The 23,817-nt window shown below is 37.7% G+C and overlaps 1 protein-coding gene across 1 annotated transcript in view; it reads right to left on the reverse strand.

Moving 5' to 3' along the window:
* Positions 1–1,110: 1,110 nt before the first annotated feature.
* The window catches only part of THSD7A (thrombospondin type 1 domain containing 7A), a 214,093-nt gene continuing 191,386 nt past the window's right edge, over positions 1,111–23,817 (reverse strand). Inside the window, exons 17-28 of the mRNA XM_082479202.1 lie at positions 23,368–23,521; positions 22,390–22,531; positions 21,815–21,930; positions 17,030–17,147; positions 14,129–14,274; positions 13,411–13,585; positions 11,070–11,243; positions 9,949–10,044; positions 6,837–6,919; positions 6,288–6,498; positions 2,806–2,893; positions 1,111–1,246 (exon numbers count right to left, since the gene is read on the reverse strand). Of these exons, the coding sequence (XP_082335328.1) occupies positions 1,162–1,246; positions 2,806–2,893; positions 6,288–6,498; positions 6,837–6,919; positions 9,949–10,044; positions 11,070–11,243; positions 13,411–13,585; positions 14,129–14,274; positions 17,030–17,147; positions 21,815–21,930; positions 22,390–22,531; positions 23,368–23,521 (1,588 nt within the window). The 3' untranslated portion in view covers positions 1,111–1,161. The remainder of the gene's footprint in view (positions 1,247–2,805; positions 2,894–6,287; positions 6,499–6,836; positions 6,920–9,948; positions 10,045–11,069; positions 11,244–13,410; positions 13,586–14,128; positions 14,275–17,029; positions 17,148–21,814; positions 21,931–22,389; positions 22,532–23,367; positions 23,522–23,817) is intronic.

Raw genomic sequence — 23,817 nt, forward strand, 5'->3', positions numbered from 1 at the left:
TTTTTTTTTTCTAACAAAGTTAACAAATATAAAAAATCTAGTCATAAACAGCCTTCAAAGTACAATTAGAAACCAGCAGGACAATCTATACCAGTATAGGTAGATGGGGCAAGAAACTAGACACTTGGATTACTGCCATGATATAGACTACAAATGGCCGCTGTGACAAGGAACGGTGTGTACAGTACACGTCGTTAGCCGATTCCATCCAGCCGCAGTCCAAACCGAACGCTACTCTCTTCAGGATTCAAGACCTGTCTACTCGACACTCCTTGCACAAGATACGTCATCATCCTTTCTGAAAAGAGGCAGTTTCTATGGCAATACTAGTTAAGTGCATATCATGCTGCACTAATATAGTGCAAAAATTTGCCTTACACGTAGCAAAAAAGATGCAGGCAACAGTTTGAGTCAGAGAAAGTAGAAACGTATTGTAACATTTACAGTGGGTATTCTTTTTCCAGACAGCAACCGCTAGAAAATACTGAATCTGAGAATGCCTCCTTTCTGGATGTACACATGAGGCCTTTATACTTTGGAGAGATAACAGGACAGAATTTTGCAAGTGAGTCATTGCCCTCTGAAATGCAGGTTAACACAAGTTATCATCAACTGGCAAACTTGAATTTGCTCAGTGGGTTAATCCCGGTTAAATGTTAACATTGTACTAAGCACTAAAATGCTCTTTAACAAGTATATAATCTGATCGAGTAATACGTATGGTTCAACTGAGTATATACGTTATGCTTGAATGTAAAGAGTCATAGACAGCTTGGTACAAACTCTTCATGCGTACTGATTATACTTGGTTAATGTTGCAGGGGCTTCCAACTGTTAATATTATGTCAGCTACAGTACTCTGAAGACAAAAGTGGTGCTTATAGTTTGTAAGACTGAGGAAAGACCACAAATCTCCAACTGCAGCATCTATTAAGGTGATTCTGCCAGATTTCTCAGTGCTGATGGTCTAAAGTAAAGCAGTAATACCTTGAACATCTGTAGGCATTATGAAATCCATCCTTCTTTATCTATGGTGCAGTTACAAAAAAAGAAAAAGTCAAAACACTTAATCCACTCCATAGAAAATCCCTGTGGCTTTGGATACCTTCTGATTTCAATCCATTAATTTAGACTCCATTTGTCACCATGAGAAGTTATATTTTACATATCTGCATCTCCATCATAAGCCAAGGTTAAAGGTTTCAGTCGGTTGTTCTGCCTTCTCTGGGGCTTCTTTGGCTTTTTGCTGAAACAATAAGATAATTCGTAAATAGAACAAGAAACTTATAAGATAGTAAAGATGGATTTCAGTCTTAAATGAAAGATGAGTGTGTTTTTTTAAGATAATGCATTTGGTTGTTCATTTGTAAAAGGCATAAGGCTAAAACCTTCACTTGGATCAGTAATTATCTCTTTATCAACACAAAGCAACATCTAATTCAAAGCTCAGTTGTTCAGAAACAGGCTGTTATGGCGTTGATGTGACTTGTTGAAATCCTTGGCAGGTAATCCTGCGAGATCAGTCAGTTTTCAGAAGAACCCAGAGCCTGCAGTGCAATATTTGGTCATGTATCAAAACCGCAATCAGGTTCTCGTTTAGATTATATGACTCAAATCTTAACCTCTCTCAACACATCAAGGGTTTCCATAGGAAAGTTCCATCTTTTGATTATTTTTATCTCATTATACTTGCTGGAATGACTACCGTTAATTCTAGATATTATAATCAAACCAATCATAAATAGCAGGGATATGGTTGTTGGCCATAACCATTCCCTGTCTAGCCTTGAACTGGATTTTAGTCCACCAGTATTTCCAATCCATTTGATATAGCTTTAAAAAATTATCAAGCCATAGGAAAATGCACGTTTATGCACGCTTTAGTACTTGTCTTCTTTCAGAGTGTAATATAGGCATTTCTTTAAATCAGGGCTGTCCTTCCTCAGTCTCATCCAAAATCTTAGCTATGTCACTTAGGCTTCTCAAATCTAATTCTTTGTTACCAAACCAGTTGTTACAGTGGTTTGCAGTGGCCACAGATCCCAATCCGATGAATCTGCAGTGGAGTTGTATGCTAACGGATTTTCTTTTCCTCAAAAAATATAAGATTTTGTTCCTTACTTAGAGAGAAGTGAGATTTTGGGGAAGGTTTACTAAAAACCAAAGAAATCCAGAAGCCCCCCAAATGTCTACTAATGCACTACAGCCAAGAGACTGATGTATATGACATGATTCCCTCACCTTCCACCTGCTCAGTCACTTGAATCAGAAATTCCAAACAGGACTTAAAAAACTTCAGGGAGAGAATTCTGAAAGGTGACTTGAAAAAAATCTTTGCTTTCACACGCACTAAGATTTTTCAATAAAATACTCTTCAACGTATGAAAAACACATGGAAAGTTTTCAGACTCTTTTTGGTTGTGTCACTCTATATCCAGCCAAAATTAAATCTGACTTGCCTGACAACTAAATTTCCTTCGTGCTATTTCTCTCTGCATTTTGCGATACAGACACAATGAAATTTCACAGACACAGTAAACTCTTAACAGACATAAACTGGACAAAAATAAACTATACACTAAGCCACCCCATATTTGTAAGAAGTTCTAACCTCAGGAGAGCACGTGTTTAGCCATCATCTAGACTACAACGAGAGTCCACTAACCTGAGCTTGGACAAAAGGACACATGGAAAATTAAACACTGTGGATCACAGAAGTGCCCGCAGTTTCTACAGTGGCATATGTAAACGCTTGCATTAGAGTCTAGGCGGGACTGCTTGTTTGTAAATAATTAAAGAACTCACCAGGCTAGATAGATCATAGAAACAATAAAGATGAGTAAAACAAATGCACCAGCAGCTACACCATAAACCCAGGTCTTCAGCCTCCCATCTAAAAGGAATGAATGTTAGTCAGTAGTGTTTGAGTTAGTCTTGTTGAATTATTAGTTCTGATATAGTAAAGAAATACTTTTATAATCCAAAATAAATGTCTTCACTAACAATTACAGATTAATACGAGTAAATACTATTAAACAACTGAGCAATAGCTTGTCTGTGCACTTGTGTTCTGCTTTTCAGCTGAAGTCTGGATAATCCGAATGGGGCCGAGATGTGGGGCAGAGGCAGCAAGTGGGACCCCCCAAACCCCTATCCCCTGGGCCCGCTGGGAGTGGACAATCCTTCAGCATGATCCGAGGGCAGCTTATCTGCCTGGGACTCATTTATGCTGTTAGCATCCTTCTCCATTCTAGCTCCAGTAAGTTTGCATTCAAATATTCATTCTTGTTGCTATTTATGTTTTTTAAATACCTTTAACATGTTTTACCTCATCCATACCTTAACTGCACATACGCAACTTTCACTACTGCATAAAGTAATAATTTTCAATTTCTTCCCCTACCAAATGCACATTTTGTTGTTAGAAAACAACTTCCTCTCACAGAAAAAGCAAAAATACATAAAAAAAAAAAAGATAAACCATGCTTATAAATAGAACAATGTCTGTTGTGAATAATGCAGCGTGTGCATTTTGCATTTTGGACATGATGTCCCTGCAGGCTGAGGGGACATCCCACTCTCCTGCTCGCCTTGATCCCAGATGCACCCACTTCTCCCAAGAAAAACTGTGTGACTTTGTGGGGTTTTGCTCTGAACCTCAAATGAGCATGTCACAACCCAAGGTCAGTGTAGTCTGTTTGACTCACTGAATTTATCAATTTTGCAAATTTCTAAATGGCTTTTTGAAAACATTCTTCTACAGGGGCTTAGCTAGCCTTGTTGCACCTCCTTGACAGTGGAAATTGTATTAAAAAAGCTGAATTATTTCATTTACAAGGGGAAAAATTTTATATCATGAAGTCACGCATGTTTTCACTTTAATCAAACATAGCTAAAATTTTTCTGACTTATTGCTTCCTGATGCCCCTGTAGAACAAAAAGTTATTATCAATGAGGTTGATATTTCTACGACGTACTAATAACAAAAATTAGTCAGACTGACTTTGCTCAGATTCACAGTAGCCCTCTGTATTGCTGTGCAGTTAAGTTCAGGCTTTCTGTTCTCCTGCAATGCAAAGTCTTGCAGTCATGTGGACAACTTGTTCAAGACTAATTAATACAAAAACATTTTAGCTTCTTTACATTAATCAACCTAATGAAACATTATAACTGATAATAACTGATATAGCTGAAATAACTGATCCATTCAAGATGGATTGAGCAGTAGATTTGACCTGACATATCCTATTATACGATAATACGAATGAGAGGAAATCAGACTTCAGTACTGCTAAATAGGTTAGTTTCTTCTCTTCTTGCATTATTTCCATTGGTAAATGCAGGGGGAGTTGGGTTGTTTTGGGCCTGCTTGTTTTAAAATAGCATTATCTCCTTGAAAAAAAAGACTGGCATTATCTTGTGTATGTATTTATTTATTTTTGTCAAAGCTGGGAACTCTGTTATAATGAGGTCATTTATATTTTGCAACTACAAGCGTCTAACTCAGGCTTTCTGAATTCCCCCAGACAGATTATTTCTACATATACAAGCGAACTGGCATCTCAAATGCATCTGTTTTGGGTAATACAGCAGCACAGACACCTGAAGAGAAGAGTTTAAATGCCTTCCTTTCTGGAACTGCAATAACATTTGTTGAAGACAGTGACAGAATTATTTTAAATGTAGACTTAGAAACTGTGAGGAAAGGAATAATCACATTAGATTAAATCAAAACCTTTCCGATAGTTTCCCAGTCCCGGAATTAAAATAATCAAGGACAAATCTCATCTGAAGTCCAAAATGTTTGCTTTCTTCCACATTTGCTCATACCTACACTGAATGAACTATTGGTTCTATTGAATGCCGTTGTTTTTATCTGAGCTGAGCTATGTTTCCTTCCTAACTTGAATTACTGGAATATTGATGAGTTTTCATGAAATCTCTCATCTGTTCCTTGCCCCAAAACCCATGTCTGAGCTCACATGAGCATTCACTTTCCTAAATAGTTGAAGGCGACTGCCTGATATTTGCTTATTGTTGGCACTCTGGCTGCTACAACCCACCCTTTGACATTTTCAGGTGGAGTGAGCTAGAATGAGTAAAAGATAACATATTTGGTAAGATGCTATTTTTTAAAGGAGGACCAGAAAAGCTTAATTTTCTTTTTTTATTGTGGATTAAAGTATTAACTAATTGGAGAAAAGACCATTTTATTGCAGGTATCAAAAAGAGCATCACAGTACAAATAACAGTAAATAGGACTAATGGGATCTAACATAAGTATTTCTAACCCAAACACGATTTAATCTGCTTATTAGAAGTATTGCTGTAGTTCTCAATTTGCAGCATTTTATGGATTATGCATGTAAAGACACTGTTTTCAATTTTCAGATTAAAAACATTCATAAAAGCTCTAAAACGAAATGAACACTAAGATACAAGTGTGCTAGAATATTTAGCTCTGATTTAAAAGACACTCAAGAAGATAACCAATTGCTCTCAATTTAATTAACATTTTGGACAAGCATCATATCTCTTTATGTGAATGTAATATGTTACTTAAAGTTTTATTTATCTCAATGCTTAGTAGTACAGGGAAATATTTACTGAAATCTGATTACATGATGGACATTATTAGGTATTTTTGATGGGATAACTGTCATATATGTCTTGCCACTCCTGCATTTAAGTCTTTGCTCATCTCTAAAGAGCATAGTCCATCATAAAAGCAAATATTGCCTATAGAGACTTAGAGCATGTCTATGCTAAATAGCAATAATACTGTTAGCTCTTGTCTAACATGAATTAGTTTAAACATGGATATGGCAGGAAAGCATTAGCATATCTATACGGGTTATTTTCCTACAATTTATGCTACGGCTGCAAATTTTAAGCAGCCCTCACGTGCTGCAGTATTCAGGGCTACCTTTTCACGCCTCTGTCAACAGCGTTATTGGTTGAGAGAGGATAATCTAATATCCTGGCTTGCAACTTTGCAGCCACCTCCCCTCTAATGTCACGTTTCAAATAGCTTCTGTGAATTTTAATAGGTAGAAGGGATTAAAAAGAAATCTGCAGTACAAGATTTCATTAAACATACTGATGGAGTAGCTGAGAAGGCTAAGGGTTTGCTCATGTCTCTTCCATTGTTTTCAGTCAGGGCAGATGCCCATCTTCTTAAACGAACACTTAAGGGTTTTTCTTTTCTTCCTCGGCATCACAAAAATGTAAATGCCAGAACCTGCGGCAGTACTTAGCACTAAGAACTGCTCATTGCATGACTTCACCTGGCCCAAAAGGCTGTAGAAACCAGGTCCTTCCTCGTCCTGACTGGTTACTGGAGGGCTGGGTGGGGTTCACAGCTCGACTGGTTTTCACATCTCCCTTTTTGTCCTCCATGGTGGGGATCACCACCACCGGGATGAGAGTGCACTGTTCGAGTGTGCCATCGGAGGACATAACTTCAGTGTATCCATCTTCACAACTGCACGCTCTAGTCTGTAGGGAACAAGTGTTTTACACTGTGTGGCAGAAAAACACGGTTTTCTGTGAGCCATAAAGCATAACAACACGGATGACTGGAAGAGAAGACTGTTTTGATGAGCGCTAGCCCGGAGAGTACCTCTTCATGTATTTTTATGCAGGTTTGTACCAAATCGACAGATATTATGCAACATTTAATTGAAAGCTAGAAAATGGTCTGCAGTTGATTTTAACAAAGTAATGATTAGCAAAATCTCTGAAAATACTTTTTGTGGGCATAATCTTTGTAATGCAGAGAGAGGTGTGGGAAGCCCTTACGGGGGTGTTTTATGCTCCAATGCAGTAGCACATACCTCACTGCAGTAAGCGTGGGGTTGACTGCACGGTGGGTTACATGACCTGTCAGCATCTGGTTGGCGCATCACTAAACAGCCCCCTGTAGGACAGAAAATCATATTTTGACATGGTAATACCTCACCGCTGATGAAATTACTGATGTCATTACTCGCTACAGTATGTCACAGATTATAATTTTATCGCTAATGTGAATTTAAGAGTACTTCTCTTATTCCAAGGTGAAGGACAATTGGTATCAAGTATTTTCTTACAGGGAGAGTAAGGATACAGCACATGGACTTGCATTCATGTGCATTTTAGAGAACTAATATTTGGCAAGTGAATCTTTTGTTTTTCCATTTGTTCCTTTGGTGGATTGCTCAAAAAACAATCTAAATGTTTTGTTGTGCTTGAGGGAACAGATTTTGCTTTTCTAGGGCCCTCCTTATGCTTTACATATTAAAACTGTGGCCACAAAGAAAATAAAAGCATATTTTTGATTTATATCGCCTGTTAAACCGAAGACAAACTACTCATCCAGTTTATGAATGGATACCTGTTTTCTGCTGCTCCTCAGTAGTCACTTTTACACATGCTATAGCTTTGCCTCTTATGAAGCCACACTTCATGCTAGTCTAAGACAGATTTTTCGAAAGGAAAGAAGTATTATCAGTAAAGCTGAATGCCATGATACTGATGACATAGTGGGTTTCAGTCTTTTTCCTTTTTATGCAGTCCTCGTTCTCATTTCTACAGCTTTACGTACAGTGCAGTTATTGTTATGGACCAATACGCGCAATCAGGCTTTCACTATCATTTCAGCCAGAATGACTTCAAAATTCATTTAGAATCAGTTTGACTTTATCTCGGTTTCCTTCTAGCTTACAGAAGAGGGATATACATCACGTAGTTTAAAATTTATACTGCTACAGGATGACTTATCTTGCATCCCCCCAAATTAATAACATTTTTATACTGGTGTGATATGATGATGAAATCCTGATAGCTGAGGTTGGTCATGACCATAGCAGATGCAGTTAGATGTGGTTACGTAGATCCAAGTGTTAACGGGATGGCCGATGAAAAACAAAGAAAACCCTGCTGGTTGCCATAAGTTTTCCCCACCCCCAGAAAGGAAAATCGTACATCCTAGCATACAAATCACATGCCTGTGGGAATCTAGGTAATAAAATATCAGTCATCCAAGGAAGCTGCAGAAGGAAAGAGTTGCCTCATCGCCCATGGGAAACAAGACCTTCAAGTAAAAAAGAACTATTCAGCACAATAATATTATGCAAGTAAGGAAATAAATTAAGGCCTTAAAATACCAACAGGACTCATAATAAAAATTTGATAATGTCTGAATTAAAATACACTACGTTAAAGCCAAATGTGCAGCAATAAGGCAGCAAAGAAACACAGTAATCAGAGAGATGGGTTGATTCTAGATCAAAATACACAATTTCCATTTAAATCAATTGTGTATGTGCATCTATCAATTTGAACTCTTAAATACTGTAGTTTATACAGACCACTTTCAAAAAAATGTTCAAATGTAAATTACAATCTGGTTCACGACTGTATACTTCACGCAGAGAAGTCCTCGCAGAATATTATGCTTAAGTGCTTTGCTTGAAAACTATCAGGAAAATATAAAAAAATACAGTCTTGCATTGCCTGGAAACTGGTGATTACATTCTCTGGAATTTTCCGCTAGTCTTTACTTCACATCAGAAAGTTACCACAGTTTTAAAACCACGTACAAACACTTTGAAAAAAGAGATACAATATAGGTCCAAGGTTAGTCTGTCTAGGAGGTCTCATCATGAAAAATCTGCCAACACCACATATTCATACACTTGTCTTTCCCAGAATTTATCACATGGCTGTAATCAGTCACATCAGAACAAACTATTATTTTTATGTGACCGACTGTGATTTATGAATATATTCTGGTTTTAACATCTCAGAGCCATAATCGCCAAGACGCTAATTATTTTGTAATCCTGTAGGACCTTTAATAGATAATATCATATATTAATTTCAATAAGAATTCTTACTTAGTTTTACTTACCAAACAAGCCTCTCAGCTAGGCAAGAAAGCAATCAAGCTGCATAAATAACACCCCGTTGCATTCATTGTGAAGATGATGCATTTTAATATTCTTACAGCACAAGGTCACACTTGCAAAAGAGACTTTGGGCTACTAAGTATTATTTCAAAACCTTGTAAAAATAATACAGATATTTTAGTTCTGCTGTTACTACAGACAGTAGAGGTGGATTCCATCATCAAGAAGTACTGTATTGGCAGTCCACGAGTTGGAGCCATCCTCCTGTGACTGACCTGACAGTGCCTGGCATTGCTTACAATCTCTGGGATTCTTTTACTATCACCTGAACTGATATAAAAATTACTTAAGCAACAAATGCATAACACTTACCTTAAATTAATCCCTAATTCTGATAAATAAATTCATGTAAATAGAAATATATATATATAAAGATTTTTTTTAATTCAGAGACCAGCCATTCTTAATTAATGGTGTTTTATGCTTTGGTTTACACAAAAAGTAACTACATCCCATAGCTGTCCACAGAAGTATCCTGCTATAGGTTTACTTCTTTGAAGTAAAGAAATAAACTTACATTAGCACATTTATTAAAATCTGCTATTTTGTGATTTTAAGGAGATACATGATATATACATGATATCATCAATCATGCATATATCAACCATTGCATCTCTCTCTGCCTCTGTATAGGCACTGAAATGCGCTTTAATACATACAAGTTCTATTTGTTGTATGGTTTGAAATCTGAAACCCTAAATTTAGAAGTGTAAAGATGTCCACGGTAAAAAAAAAATACACAATGTAAAATATTCCAGGTCCAGTACAGAAGATAATATTTATATTTACTTTTAGCATTACACGCTGCATAATTCTGGAAAAGAAATGACATCTTTAATATGCAAAAACATGATGATTCAAGACAGGACATTGATTCACACATCAGGAACAAGTGTTTTTAGAAGATTCTTTTAAAAAAATATATTTCCACTTGTTGGGAAAAGACATTATCCACCTATTTTCCAGGCTTTTGTGTGTATATAAAAAGAGTAGTTACCTGTGACGTTTAAACCATCTGACCTTTGGCACCACACGGTTCGAGAAGATCCCTTCCACGGGCTAGCCATCCACTTGTATTCATAGCACTGCCCATCTACACAGAGAACATTCACTTTTCAAGAAATCTGATGACAAGATCTTGGGCTACCACTGGTAGCAGCCACACTCATCAGTAGACCATACTCATTATGTTTAACGGCTTTTGCAATTAAGTAGGCCCCTTCCATCTTCACCCAGCAACTTAGAAGGGTGCACTGCACACATGGAAGCCACAAAGTCTCCTGCACTTACTGGATACATACAGAATCCACCAGATGTGTCCCGGACACAAACTAGAGTGGGTTTACACACTGCATGTGGAGTAAGGCTAATGTAGTTAATGGGCAAAACAGATGTTTCCAATAACCTCATAATGGTTGTGGCCCATCTGCTGTGCAAAACTCTTTTAGGAGTCAGGTTCCTTTCCTGGTAACGCTGAGCTTCAGTCAACGCTTGGTGCTTGGTGAAGTGGCCTGGGCTGCATCTGGCTTTATGTCTCAGCTCTGCTGTACACCTCTCATGTGGCTTGGGATACATCATGAAGTCCTATTGCACCTTAGCTGCCTTATAAATATAAAATTATTTTTTGCCTGATCTGTCTGGCATCTGAATGGACAAGAAATGTCTGTACAGGAAATTACTTTTCTTCGATACTTTGTCCAGTACCAGCGATAACTGAGATTTTTTTAATGCCATTGTCATGCGATTAACAACAACTCAAAGGGAAGACAGAAATCCAAATTTGGTTCTGTATCAAAATTTAAATATTTCTTTTTATTAATGTTATCAAGCAGATAAGGCAACTACTTTTTTTTTCATATCATAAAAAGAAATTTCATTCTTTAAAAAGGATCATCAATTCTCCGAAGATTTTGTTTAAAGTGGTAATATACAATAGTTAGCATCTGAAAGTTTTGCTGTTCACAGTTAATATCTGGAAAACAAAATTTAAGTGCATTTCTATGTCTATCAACCTGTATTTGTCTAAATCTGATACCATGAAGAGAAAGAAAACAAATCTATTGTTGTTCTGTATTTCTTTCTTACAGGAAATGGCCTTATGTGTATTTTGGTGCTTACCATTGCATGGTCGTGTTTCCAAAGCCTGTTCTGGACAGAGGTGTTGATTCTCCAGTTCCTGAATGATCACTGCCCGAGATCGGACTTGTATCCCTCCAAAGCCAAGATCCTCACCATTAACGCAGGTTAACTGACAAAGGCTCCATTCTGACCACTCTCTCAAGTAACAGTCCCCTGTTAAATAGCAATTTTTTAGGATGAACGATCATCATATGTGAAGTTTTTTGCACTGAATATGTCTTAGAAAAGAATGTCCAAATCCGGTTTCTTAATTTTCCCTCTTTATTGTTCCTTTCATTCGTCTTTTTAAATGTGACTTATACTTAAGAGAATATAAGAGAATATAAGAGAATATACTTAAGAGAATATAATATTTTGACACTCTCTGAATGTCTGTGCAGTAGAAAATGTAATAAAAAGATTATACAAAAGCCTATTTGTTCCAAAGCAGGGTAGTTTCCTGTAGCACTCCCGTAAGATCACTCTAATTTTGAATTTCTGAATTACAACACCCAATGTTTGCATTTTTGTAAATTTTGGGGTATTGTGCACTGTAAGCCTTACGCTAAATTTATCTCTCTTGTTCACCATTCTTCTTTGTTCTTAGAAAGAGAAAATATTGTCTAGTTTTAAAAAGATTAATTGTTGCTTATCCTCATGCAGAATTTCTCTAAACAGACAGTAGAAGCAACTACTGGAACATTCTTTGCAAGAAAGGGAAATGGGAAGGTGATTAAAATGTCTGCTCTGGCTATTTCATGTTAGGATAATAGAGATTTGTACAATGTTATCTTACAGTGTAAAACTGAAAAATAAAATTATACTAATGACACTAATTAGCATGATTGGCTAAAGAACATTTAAGGAAGATCTGAGGCACAACACAAAGAGACCATTTTGTTAAAACCGTAGTAGAAAATGGGATTAGACTGTGCACAGACTCATAAATAAACCTCTTAGTTCTCATTATTTCAGTGAAAGAGCTATTAAAAATTCATGCTACCTTGCATTATACTGATGACAGATATAATCAGTACTGTGTTGACCAGATGCCTGATTAATGAAGGAATTTTATTTGCCAACGCTAGGAAAGCATGCGAAGAAATGAATAATTGAAGAACTGATGTATACATAATAGGAAAACAAGTAGTGATTTTTGGAAACATTAGTTGGAGCGTATCATTAGCACATCCCCACAGGGCAGTTATTCTTGCTGGCTAAATGTGAGATTGTTGAAGAACAGGTTCCTGCTCAGCAAAATTTTGAAAGCTAGCAGTAAGCAGCTATATTGTTATATATATATATATATTCGACTAACAAGAAAACATAACTACAAGCTTTTTATTCCAATTTTAATTTCATAAGTAAAAATATGTGAAAATCATGCAATCGGAATATTGTGCACAAAGCAGTGATGGAAGCCTCTCCGTTTTTTATTACTTTCTATTTATTGAGGCAACTACCTTTGGTCCTATATGAAATGAATTGGAAAAAAATTTCTGAGAAAGAGGAGAGTTGCAAGAGAACAAAACCAGTGTAGTGGTGTGGAATGATAGCTGCATTAGAACTGAAGGAGTTAATCACTACTTCTGAAGCTACATCACTAATGACTCTACTGAACAACAGCAATATACTTCAAATTCTACAAATAAGTGTTTGAAATGAACTGGAGGGGTTTTACTGGAAATTAAACAGCTGTTATAGGCTTTTAATCCTTCTCAGCAAGACGGTCATGGCCCTGATCGTTTATAACAGCTCCTTTGGATTAAGTCTACAAGGGCAATGATAGTGCATGTCACATCCAGCGAGTTAAACAGCTAGAAACACATTTTCTCAGAGACCAAAATACTAGTTTTATTTGGAATAGCCCCTTTAAACAAAAACAACGATAAAAAAGACTCCTTAGCTTAGCTTCCTTAGACACCCGTAAAAGGCATCAAGTTCTTAGCCACTGTTAAAAGTATTAATAAACCTGTTAGGTGCTCTAAGCACTTAAAGAAAATATTTAGCTGTAAACCAACACTCTTTCTTCTAGAGTTAAACACAGTTTTTTCAAAACACAGTTATCTCAAAAGATTTTGTGAAAAAATTATATTCTTATTAGGTACAATCTGTGAGTGAGACGTGTTTTATAAAAGTTAAAACCTGCTATTTTTTCTAATTGATTTACTGTCATGAAGCCACTACTGGAAAGTAACTCTGTTGGTCATTTGATGGATTAATCCAATCAGTAAAGCATGTGAAAAAGATTTAATTGCCTGTGGCTAATGCTAGGCACTGATAACTGTAATGATACCCAACCAATCTTGAAACACAACACTTATTTGAATAGCTTTGTTACCTGGACAAGGGACAGTGCAGGTTTCCTCAAGTATCATCTTCTTATTACCATCTATAATAGGTTCTATTTCTCCACAGAATTCCTCATCTACTACTTTGCCAACATCTTCAATGGATCCATCAAAAACCACACAGGAAATGTTCCTCACTCGTGTTCCCTCTCCACATTGAGCATCCTGGGGAAGGAGGACATACATGGATGCTGGACAGAAGGAAGTGCCAAAAGACTAGATCTGAGCTATATGTCACCCTGTCTCCTATTATTTTTTGCTTACCTACTTATTCATTCCAGTAGGGAGAAACAAAAAAGAAGGACTTTGTTCTTTACTTCCAAAACAAACAAACAAAACCAAACCAAAAACTCTGCTACCACTATTTCTTAAAGTATGGAGCTAATTATGCCTTTGAATAGCAAACACAGCAGTATCTCAAGTGGAGTCCTCTTCTAGGATGCCAATCCATTTCCACAGATATTCTTTTACAATAGAAGGATTTCAATTATTAGCAAAGGTGCTACCCAAGTACCAAAGTTTACATTTATCCTTTGAATATCTGTAGGACATTGTTATATCTGTTGACAAACAGGGACTCTAAGAATAAATCTTTAGTTTTTGTGTAAGAGAGGTGGAAGCAAATCTTTTACATGTTTTTTACACAGGTATCTGAGCATGTCGCAAATATACAAGCGCCATAACTTCAAAATCCCATACAGCTTTTACCTCTACTTTGCATGCAGACCATTGACCGTATTGCCACCGATAACAAGGTTTTACTGGACAGGGTTTGAATTGCTCCATCTGAGAGGGACAAGGCCTCCCGTCACCCTGAAATGGCTGATTTATGGTTCTTCTTCTGATCATTTTCCCTGTAAATGAGAAACAGCAATATAACTAACAACAAAGTGGTTAGACAGATTTATTCCTCAAGATGGTTCTATTTTGGTGAAAAGCGTTGTGTTTGAATAAAGTAATTTTTTCCACATTTGACAAATTGGATTGTAAAGTAGATCTGTTGGCTCTTGGAAAATGTAAATCCATATAACAGACACTTTATATTCTATCATTTGTACTGCAAGAAGTGCAGGAGGATGTCCGATTAGGATTTCTGATTGCTTCTGTAACAGCAAACAAAAGCCGTAATTTCCTAGTTCAGAAGCCTGGGGAAAAATACTCTTTCTGAATGTGACCATATGTTTGTGACACTTCAGTGGAGATTGTGGCTCCTCGAGTTTGCTGCTCGAAGAAACCAACTCCCCCGAGTTAATACAGAATCACACGTCCCGTAATTGTCTGATTCCTGCAGCCAGGAACAGCTTGCAACTTTCCCTCACTGTCTGTCCGGATAACGTGACATGCAGATTTTGCAGGGGATGCAGGATTCTTCACTCAGGCACAAAGAAAATGAAAATACAATAGGCTTATCCAACATTAATCTTCTCTTCAACAATAAGTAGCACACTACCCAGCAACATTGAGATACAGTTCTATTTCAAAGACTTATATAAACAGAAAGACTTTTATCATTTCAGCAACTCTTGCTTCTTTCATCTTGCAGTGAACATTAGACCATTATGCTTCATTACAGAGAGGTCATGTCATATAGCCAAAATAATGTTTGTGTGCCAGAAGTAGTGGTAAAGTGGGTGCTCTGGACTTGGCACCTTGCAAAAGTTTCCACAAAGCCAACACAGCTGTGGTATTTTAATCTATATATAGATAAATGTATGAACAAAGTCTGAAATAAGATGTATATATTTAAATTTGTGTACTGAGGCTTATAAACTAAGGCATTACGTAGACTTAGGTACATAACACTTGGTGTCAGCTGGCCAAAAGAATTAGTCTTAAATGGCACACTTCAATCTGATACATTTGGATTGAACAATCTAATGATCATGACACAAATCTTTTGCTGAGAGCAAGCTACACAAGCCACCATGCAGCAGCAGAACTGTATCAGTCTCCCAGACAGCTGTGTTCACTGCAGCTAGCTAGAAAGATGTTTGGCAACTGGAGCCTCATCATTCTTGGATTCACAGCTGCTCCAACTGAGATGTCACAGGAGAAAAAAAGATTTTATTGAAAAGTACTGGAGGAAAAAAACCCCGAAGAACCGCAACAAGCAGAATTCTTACATACAGGATTCTTCCTCAACTTAATGAGTATTTGGATGTCTGCACAGGAGCAATTCAGCTTTGTGGTCACTGGGTTTATTATATGGTTATTACTTATTGAAAAACAGCAGTTACTTCCAACTGCCTGCCTAATAGGAAAATTACAGCTTCGAGACTTACATGTGAGGATGCCATCATCTGTTAAAAACACTGAAAATTTGAAAACTGTTTTACATTACTATTTAAAATATTTTTTCTCACTTCTGCAAAAATTCTATACTTGGAAAGCACAGGGATTTGGGATAGTGACCCACCTTCACATTTTGAAAAAACGTAGCAACAATAATTCTCATTCAGAAAAATATCAGGTCCATTGTTCAGGTCTTGTATGTAAACAGAAGCATGTAGAGAAAAACCTGGCAACATACCTAAGCCTTCAATAGAGCTGTTAGTTCAATTCTTACTCTCTAAGGGTTATTTTGGATGTAGAAGTGCAGATTATTTGAATGCAGAAGTCATGCTTTGAGAGGTAATGTAAAGAACTGAAACGTTATTACGTTATTAGATACTGAAGTATCAAATTATTAACTGTTATCATTAAAAAATCCATAGGTCTGTCTGCTGGGGTCCTGAGGTGGCCAGAGCTTTCAAATGTTTTTGCCTAGACTTTTCCTTGTGGTGCACTCCCCAAAGCTCACAAAAAGCTGCAATATCCTTTTACTCAGAGCCCAGCAGTTGAGAAACTGGATTCCATACGCTGCCAACCATCCAGTATCGGTAGTGACATATTCCAGACATGATTACAGAATGAAGAGGTTTCATAGATGGGTTTCTACCCTTCTCTTTCTGTAGTCTGTACACCTTAGTTGCCTGGCATAATGGTGCTTTTAGGCTCTTATTCTGAGACATATCAGTACAAATAAACACCAAGAGTTCCTCTGTAACTAGAACGTGCTTTTGATACCCATTCTCTGACATAGATTTGATTTTAAAAGGTAGCGGTTAGCAACATTTTGGATAAAACACATTAATGTGATCACAGTGAAAGTAACTTGTCCCACCACCCTTGTTCTGTGTTTAAAAATACGGAATTCTTTGGTGAGTAAATTTGTTGGTTTTAATTGCTGTGCTCTTCTTCAAGTTTAGTTGTTGTTCTAAACTCACCACTAATGAAACTGAAGGGGAAATCCCCCCCTCCTTTTCCTCCCCCCACCCACTGAAAAATAAATATTCACATCAGTGTTTATATTTGTCTCAATATATCATTCATCATATCTCACTTTGTGCCCAGAGTCAGAAACTATGCTGGGCCAAATTCTCATTATCTTCAGTGAGTACAGTCTCACTGAAGCATATGATTTCCATGAACAAAGCCAATTTAGATCCCCACCACTCTCCCTAGCTAACTACATTTACTAGTTCTGTGAAATGAGATATTATTGCTTTTCTTAAAGAAAAAAAAAAGAAAAAGCTCAGTCTTTAAAATATGCCAAAGGTATATACTGACCTGTAAGGCCACATGTTTGAGAGCACTCGGACCAAGGGGACCAGTCAGAGAGCTGACAGTTCACAGGACATTCCACCACACAGGACATATTCATTTGCCATGTCTTCTCCAAACCAAGCTAAAAGAAAATTCTCAATGGTCAGCAGGCAACACCCAGTCTGTGCCATCAGTGCAGGGTGTGCATTTGGACACGGTGAATCTGGGATGACTAAAGCTTTAAACAAGCATGAAGTCGTTACTAAATAAAAAGTAAAGCAATTAGGATATTTAAAAATAAAAAAGCAAAAGCTGCAGATGCTGAAGGAGTATGAGACAAGAACACAGAAAATAGCCAGGCTCTTTCCCAAAAATACCTTCTGTACTGAGCTCTTCTCTGGGCAGGAGTCTGCCTAACACTAACAAATGATGGAACCCCCACAGGGAAGGAAGAGTTTTATGCCCACGTTTGGAGACAGCACAGTGGTTACATGGTCCTTTGTTCCGATCCTGTAAAGCCATTTCTATGTTCTTACAAACTCCAATGCGCCTGATTTTCCCCATCCAAGGAAGAAAAGAGATATTCTCACTAACGCACATGAGAATATATGATGCAAGATGGAATACAACTGATGGCATAAATATTAGCATGACAATAATAATCCCTGCAGCCTGCATGGCTTCAGAATTAGTTAAAAGGATAGGTTGATTATAGTGTGTATGATTTTAAAACATGAAAGAAAATCAATCCTGCCCATATGAACAGATCTGCAGCTTCCCAGCACAAAAGACTGTCCTATTCATTGGCCCTCACCAGTGGACCTTGATCATCATTGGGGCCTTTCAGAATCCCAGGAGGTTGTGGATATCTTTAAGTAGATAAAATCCCCACATAGTTTAAAAAAAAAAAAAAAAAAAAAAAGCAAACTAGACATTTCAAAACCTATTAATTTTAATGACTGGAGAGGTTAATGACATAAAACCAGCAGTTAAGACTTTAAAAAGGAAATAAAACCACTATTTCCTACTAAATGCAAGCATAGAGCAATAATTAGGCACAACATTAACATGTCCTCCATAAATAAACTACCACAAGTACTGGAAATGTCTCATCCTGATAGACTCACCAAGTCTTAAATTTGCATTTGCAGTACCATTTATTGAGACAAATGAGGTTTTAGACCTCTGTTCTGTTTTATACAACAAAGAATGAGTTCTTGGCTTTTCTCTGTGGTACAGTACAACCTTGATTATCCAGCTATCGTAGACAGGCAACACCCGAAACCTTTGGATAATCTGGAATTTGGATAATTAGGAAACTAGAGAACCGTCTTTGAAGTCTATATTTGGGTCAAATCTTCTGAGCAAAGGCTTTAAAGTCTGCTGTATTGATTCCTGCCAATCACAGAAACACGACTGCTCTCTTTCAAGACTGGCCTTCTCAGCTGGACTTCAGCAGCTAAAGAAGGAAAAGCCCAAGAGAGATATTAAAGGTGAAGAGGAGAAAGCTGGAGGCCAGATTACCCACAGTGATCTGCCATTTGCGTGTCTTAGATACTGAAGTGCTGCTGAAATAGATTTGGGGAACAATCAGCAGGCTGCAATTTCATATCAATCATATATATGCTTTTCTCATCCTTCTCCTTCCTTCAATTGATGAACCACAATTCACCTTGAAGAGCTCAGAAATCATTTGGAAAAGCATTCAGTAGCTCCCTTACCTGAAAGAGCCTCTGTTCTGGATGAGTTGTGGTTTCAGATTCGAGAATGGCAAGTACTGGAGGAGTTGCACTGCAAGCTACCACTGAGCACTGCCCCTGGTCACACAGGCGGCCAGACCGGCATGCTCTATAAACCCCGTGATCCACAAAAAGTATCTCTATTTGTTTATAGGAACCTTTGGCACCACAGATTAACCTCTGCTGGAGGTTAATCATGTAATCTGACAAGCAGACTATTTGCCAATAAAACAGACAAGTTTGCTTTCCAATGCAGACAAAACTGCTCATTTCTGGGCTTTTCTGATCTTTAATGGAAGGTAAATGAATGAGAATAAGTCCATAAATATGAATATGACCAGGACCAGCTTGCTTTAGGTGATTTGGTTTTCAAATACTCAAGGAAAAGACAAGCCGAGTTCTTGTGATGTGCTAATTTTGTAGAGTTAGAGACCAAGTAATCCAGTATTACTGTGCCTTGAGAGTTTGAAGGGAACTATGCTAACATAACGAGGACTTGGAAATAAGCTCTAGAAATTGATTTATCCTGGCAGTAATCAGGATGACTGGCTAGCTTCTTTAGCTGATTGACTGAAACAAACACAAGATCGTATGGATGCATTAGGAAACCAGAACACAGGGGCTCGGAAGAAATGTTAGTATTTAACTACACTGATGTTCTTACATGGAGATGGTGATAGTCAAAAGACAGCATGAAGGGTATTTTTATATATGGCTTTTATTATTTTCTTGAACCACATATTATATATAGGAAATCAGACATTGCAATCAGACACCTTCCTTTCTCAGGGATCAGGATAGGCTTAACTACTCTGATCTCTCTTCTTTGCGTATAATAATGAGAATCATAATTCTGTAAATGTATCTACACATAAATTAAACACAACTTTTGGTTTATTCATATATCTAGTAGAAAGTTTATGATAACCCAGAGGAAATTCCATTAGCTAAGGCACTACAAAATTATTTCATCTTTCTGTTATCATCAACTTTTCTAAGCACATGCATCTTATTTTGAACTTCACTTAATCTTTCTGCACTGTGCTTATAATGCAAAAAAAAACAAAAAAACAAACCAACACCCTGAAGGATCATCTGTGATTAGATTAGTAAGAAGTGCATAGTGTATATTCACATTTTGATAATTTCTTGAATACTCTCCTCTCATGACCTGGAAGATCACAGAGTTGGCTTTCACATCTTTAAAGTGAAGGGTCTGGTAAGATCTGAAGAGCTTGGCTTTCTTGTTAATCAGGTTAACAGGTTTTACTCCTCACAGTTATTGGATCAGCCTTTGACCTTGTTGTACCACTGCTCACATATACATAATTCAACAAATAGTCTTAACAGTATGACTGGGGAGTGGATCGGGGCTTTCAACAGAGAGATGTATCTCTGTACAGTCTAGCAAATCAAAAGAGCAAATAAGACTGTATCACAGTGGCTGCTGATAAAGCCAAGACCCCACTGAAATGATGTCCATTGGCCAGTCACTTATGGCAAGTAGCTTTTGAGATATTATCTTGTTGCCCTAATTATTTCTCTGAGTAATAAACTTTAATTTCTTAAATGCAGGAAAGCTCCAGAGGTTTTCTGCCATGAGATTTCAGTGTAAAATGTAACCATTTGTTCTAAACATTGCTCAAAATCTTTGGTTAACAACAGGAATAATTTATTGGCTTTATGGTAAAAGAAATATATTTCCCCTTAAAATCTAATGAAGCATATTTTTTTTCTATTGAAATATTCATGTGGATGGATATTTTATACTATGTCTTGGTATGAGTTAATCAATATCGCAATCTCTTACAAATACCACAAGAGCCTTTTTTTCTCTTTTTTTCTCTTAACGCATCAAAACATTAACAGAATGCATTAAGGCATTCCCCTATTAACTTCAGAGAAACTTGCCGGTAGGTAGCCAGATCCTGACTTTTTACCTGAAACATAAATGATCAAATTATTAGATTTGATTATAAACCCAAGAGGGGTGAAGGAGGAACCTGGGACAAAAGTCGGGTGTCAGCCTCAGCTGAAACCTCCTGCCTTTGCTAAGAGCTTACGGATCCAGGCATCCAGGATGTCAGAAGGGGTTGGAGAAGCCTAAGTAGGTCTGATACACCATTACAAAACCACAGTCTAGGGTACATGATGGTTTCCTGACTCCCCCTACTTCTGACAAGACTCTTCTCTACGGACATATCCTGAAGAGCAGCTACTAGCCAGGAAGGTCCAACAGCAAAGGTGTTGGTACCAAAGTGCTGTGGAGGCCACTCCACCTTAGTCCCTCATTGCAAGTGGTTTTGTTTCTGATGTCAAGGTGGTGGGGGAATGGCAGCTGAAGCAAGTTCAGTTATTTTCCATCAGAAATGTGTGTAGGATTGCCCTTAATGCAACACTTGTGTTGTCTTTCCATTTTCCTTCACATTCCTAACTCCATGCAATTGGAAACATTAAGACCAAAAATGCCAGAAAACCAGTGCTTTCGCATTTGAAATTAGTTTGAACATTTGCAAAATGGCTTTTTCAAAATTTAAGGGCTCCTGTCTGCTGGTTAGTTCTCCATATACGCTTCTATTTAATATTTCATTCATGCTGCACATTTTTTCCCACTAGCTTGGGTATCTTTTGCATTGCACAGCTGGATACAAGAAGTTAGCATTCAGCCCAGCTGCAGAATGGCACGTGAGAAACGTTTTCCAACACATTGAGTAAATGATTGATGCTGGCAGCTGTCCAAGGCTCCATGCAGGAATTGTATCAAATTAGAATGACGATTAGTGTTCTGATTAAGATTTATTACCTTTATTCTACTTTATTAATTATTGTTTCTAAGTCATTTCCTTCAGGACATAATAATTAGCATACATTCACGGTGGCACTTAAAAGTAACCAAAGGAAATTGTATAAAAATCACTGTTGATGGCACAGTTCATTTCAGAGGTACTTAACAATCCATGAATAGTGTTGCAAAACATCTGGTGAAGATGAGTTACATGCCGTACAGCTCAGTTGGCTCAGCGTTAATTAGCACCATGACAAGGGAGCTTACTCACAGGTACCCACTCACCTCTTCACAGTACTTCAGGTCAACCGATTTGCCATCGCTGCGAACACAATCGAGCATCCGTGTTTTGATACCATTACCACAGACAGCCTTCTCGCTGAGCTGACATGTGCTCCAGTCTGGAAACAAGGAATTCATTAGTGTAGCAGACGTTCTAGATAAAACTCATAATGATGCAATCTCCCACCTAATTCTTATTCTGATGGCCTAAAATAATCTTCACGAGCAACTTTTACATATGCAAAGGCTCATGAAGCCCAGCTGCCACACATTTTTGGAAACAACCACTATTACTGCAAATGGTCGGTGGTTCATGTTTGGTTTCACCTGCATGGATTTTGAGCAAATCACAAAATGATGACAGAAATAAATTTCCTGGAGTTATCGCATGCGCACTACACCCAAGTTGCAAAGTGTCCAACAATACTTCATCTGGATCAAATAGCCTGAAGCAGTTTTCAGTACAAGCTCTACAGCTCCGTCCAGATAAGAACAGGAAGCTGAAAAATCTGTCCTGTAAGGTGAACGGAACGAAGCCTTGGTCCCAAGCCATCACTGGATCGCAGCATGGCAAATACCTGTCACATTGTAGTCATAGTGGTAGCAGTTTTTGTTCAAAGTGCAGACTTCTGTCTCAGTGGCGGCAGGACAAGACTTTCCATCATCTGGTTGTCTCAGGGATTCAGCTGACCTTTCACGGACACTACTTCCATTGCACGGCTTGAAAGGGAGATTGGAAAGAGTTTTGATATTTGCGCATCCTGATGCCTTTTCATGCAACATTATAACAACCTTTCAAGTAACCTCTTCACAGAATGCAAATGGAACATAACAGGCTCACACTGTTACCTAAGAGAAACCATTTCCTCATTATTTCAGAATTTAGTCTCCTGTTTCACCTTGGTACTGCCCAAGATGAAATAACCTCTAACTCGGTAAAACCTTGGTACTTTCCTAACTAGTTTGTATTTCAGTACTAGCAATGTGAAACCATTTCATCCATAAACTGGATATTCAGATGCCCCCTTTCCAAACGCCATACTGTAGTGCACCAGACCCCAAATACTCAGAGGTCCTGAAACACTTTTTTATCTTTGGGTTGGGTTTTTTTAACATTTCTTTTTGAAATTGCTGGCAGGAAGGGGAGAGGAGACCCAAAATTATCTTTCTATGCTCAGTCTTGATCTACAGACTTTGCTCTTTACAAGATAGCGACATTTTCAGTGCAGTGACTGCACTGCTATGGAGAGGCTCACAGGTAGGCTCAAAAATGGACCCACAAGCCACTGCCAAAGTTAGTCCACCACGCAGAAGCCACCCACACTGAAGAATGACCACTGGTGACTATATTTTGTAGTTTGGAACAATTTCACTGAATGGATAATACTGGCACACTTCATTTGCGACCAACTATCAATGACCCTAAAGATAACAGGAAATATAGATATGTCCGTGTGTAATCACTGCTTAACCCAGCATCTTTGCACAATGTCATGCATACATTTTTAAAGTATCCTCCTAAAATGACAAATATTACACTTCCATGTACTTCTTACCAAAGAACATCGAGACCATGATCCCCATTCAGACGTGACACAGTCCTCAGGACACGGTAACGTGCATTTTCTAGCACCAAGTGGCATCTCTTCAGGGTCACACAGATAGTCCTCTACAGTGTCAGAAGGACCATCCACAGTGTTTAACATGCACCTGGAAAAAAGAACTGCACATAAACTGCATTTGCCGTGGATTATTTGTACAGTAACTGTGTTCCTCAGTATTTTGAAGCACTTTAACATTTTGTCAGCAAATAACAATCATGAAGTAATTGAAGTAACAGAACTAAGTACTGACCTATGAATACACAAGAAAAGCTGAAGACCCAAAAATAATCCTCACGTTTACAGACAACAGCCATATAATGAAGTGCACAGATTTCGACGTTTCCTATCAGTGATTTTCTGAGAGTTTCTGGGCAGGTTTATTTGACGTTAGCTTACCAGTAA

The sequence above is a fragment of the Vanellus vanellus genome (genome assembly GCF_965231255.1).
Source record: "Vanellus vanellus genome assembly, chromosome: 2".
In the NCBI taxonomy this organism is placed as follows: Eukaryota; Metazoa; Chordata; class Aves; order Charadriiformes; family Charadriidae; genus Vanellus; species Vanellus vanellus.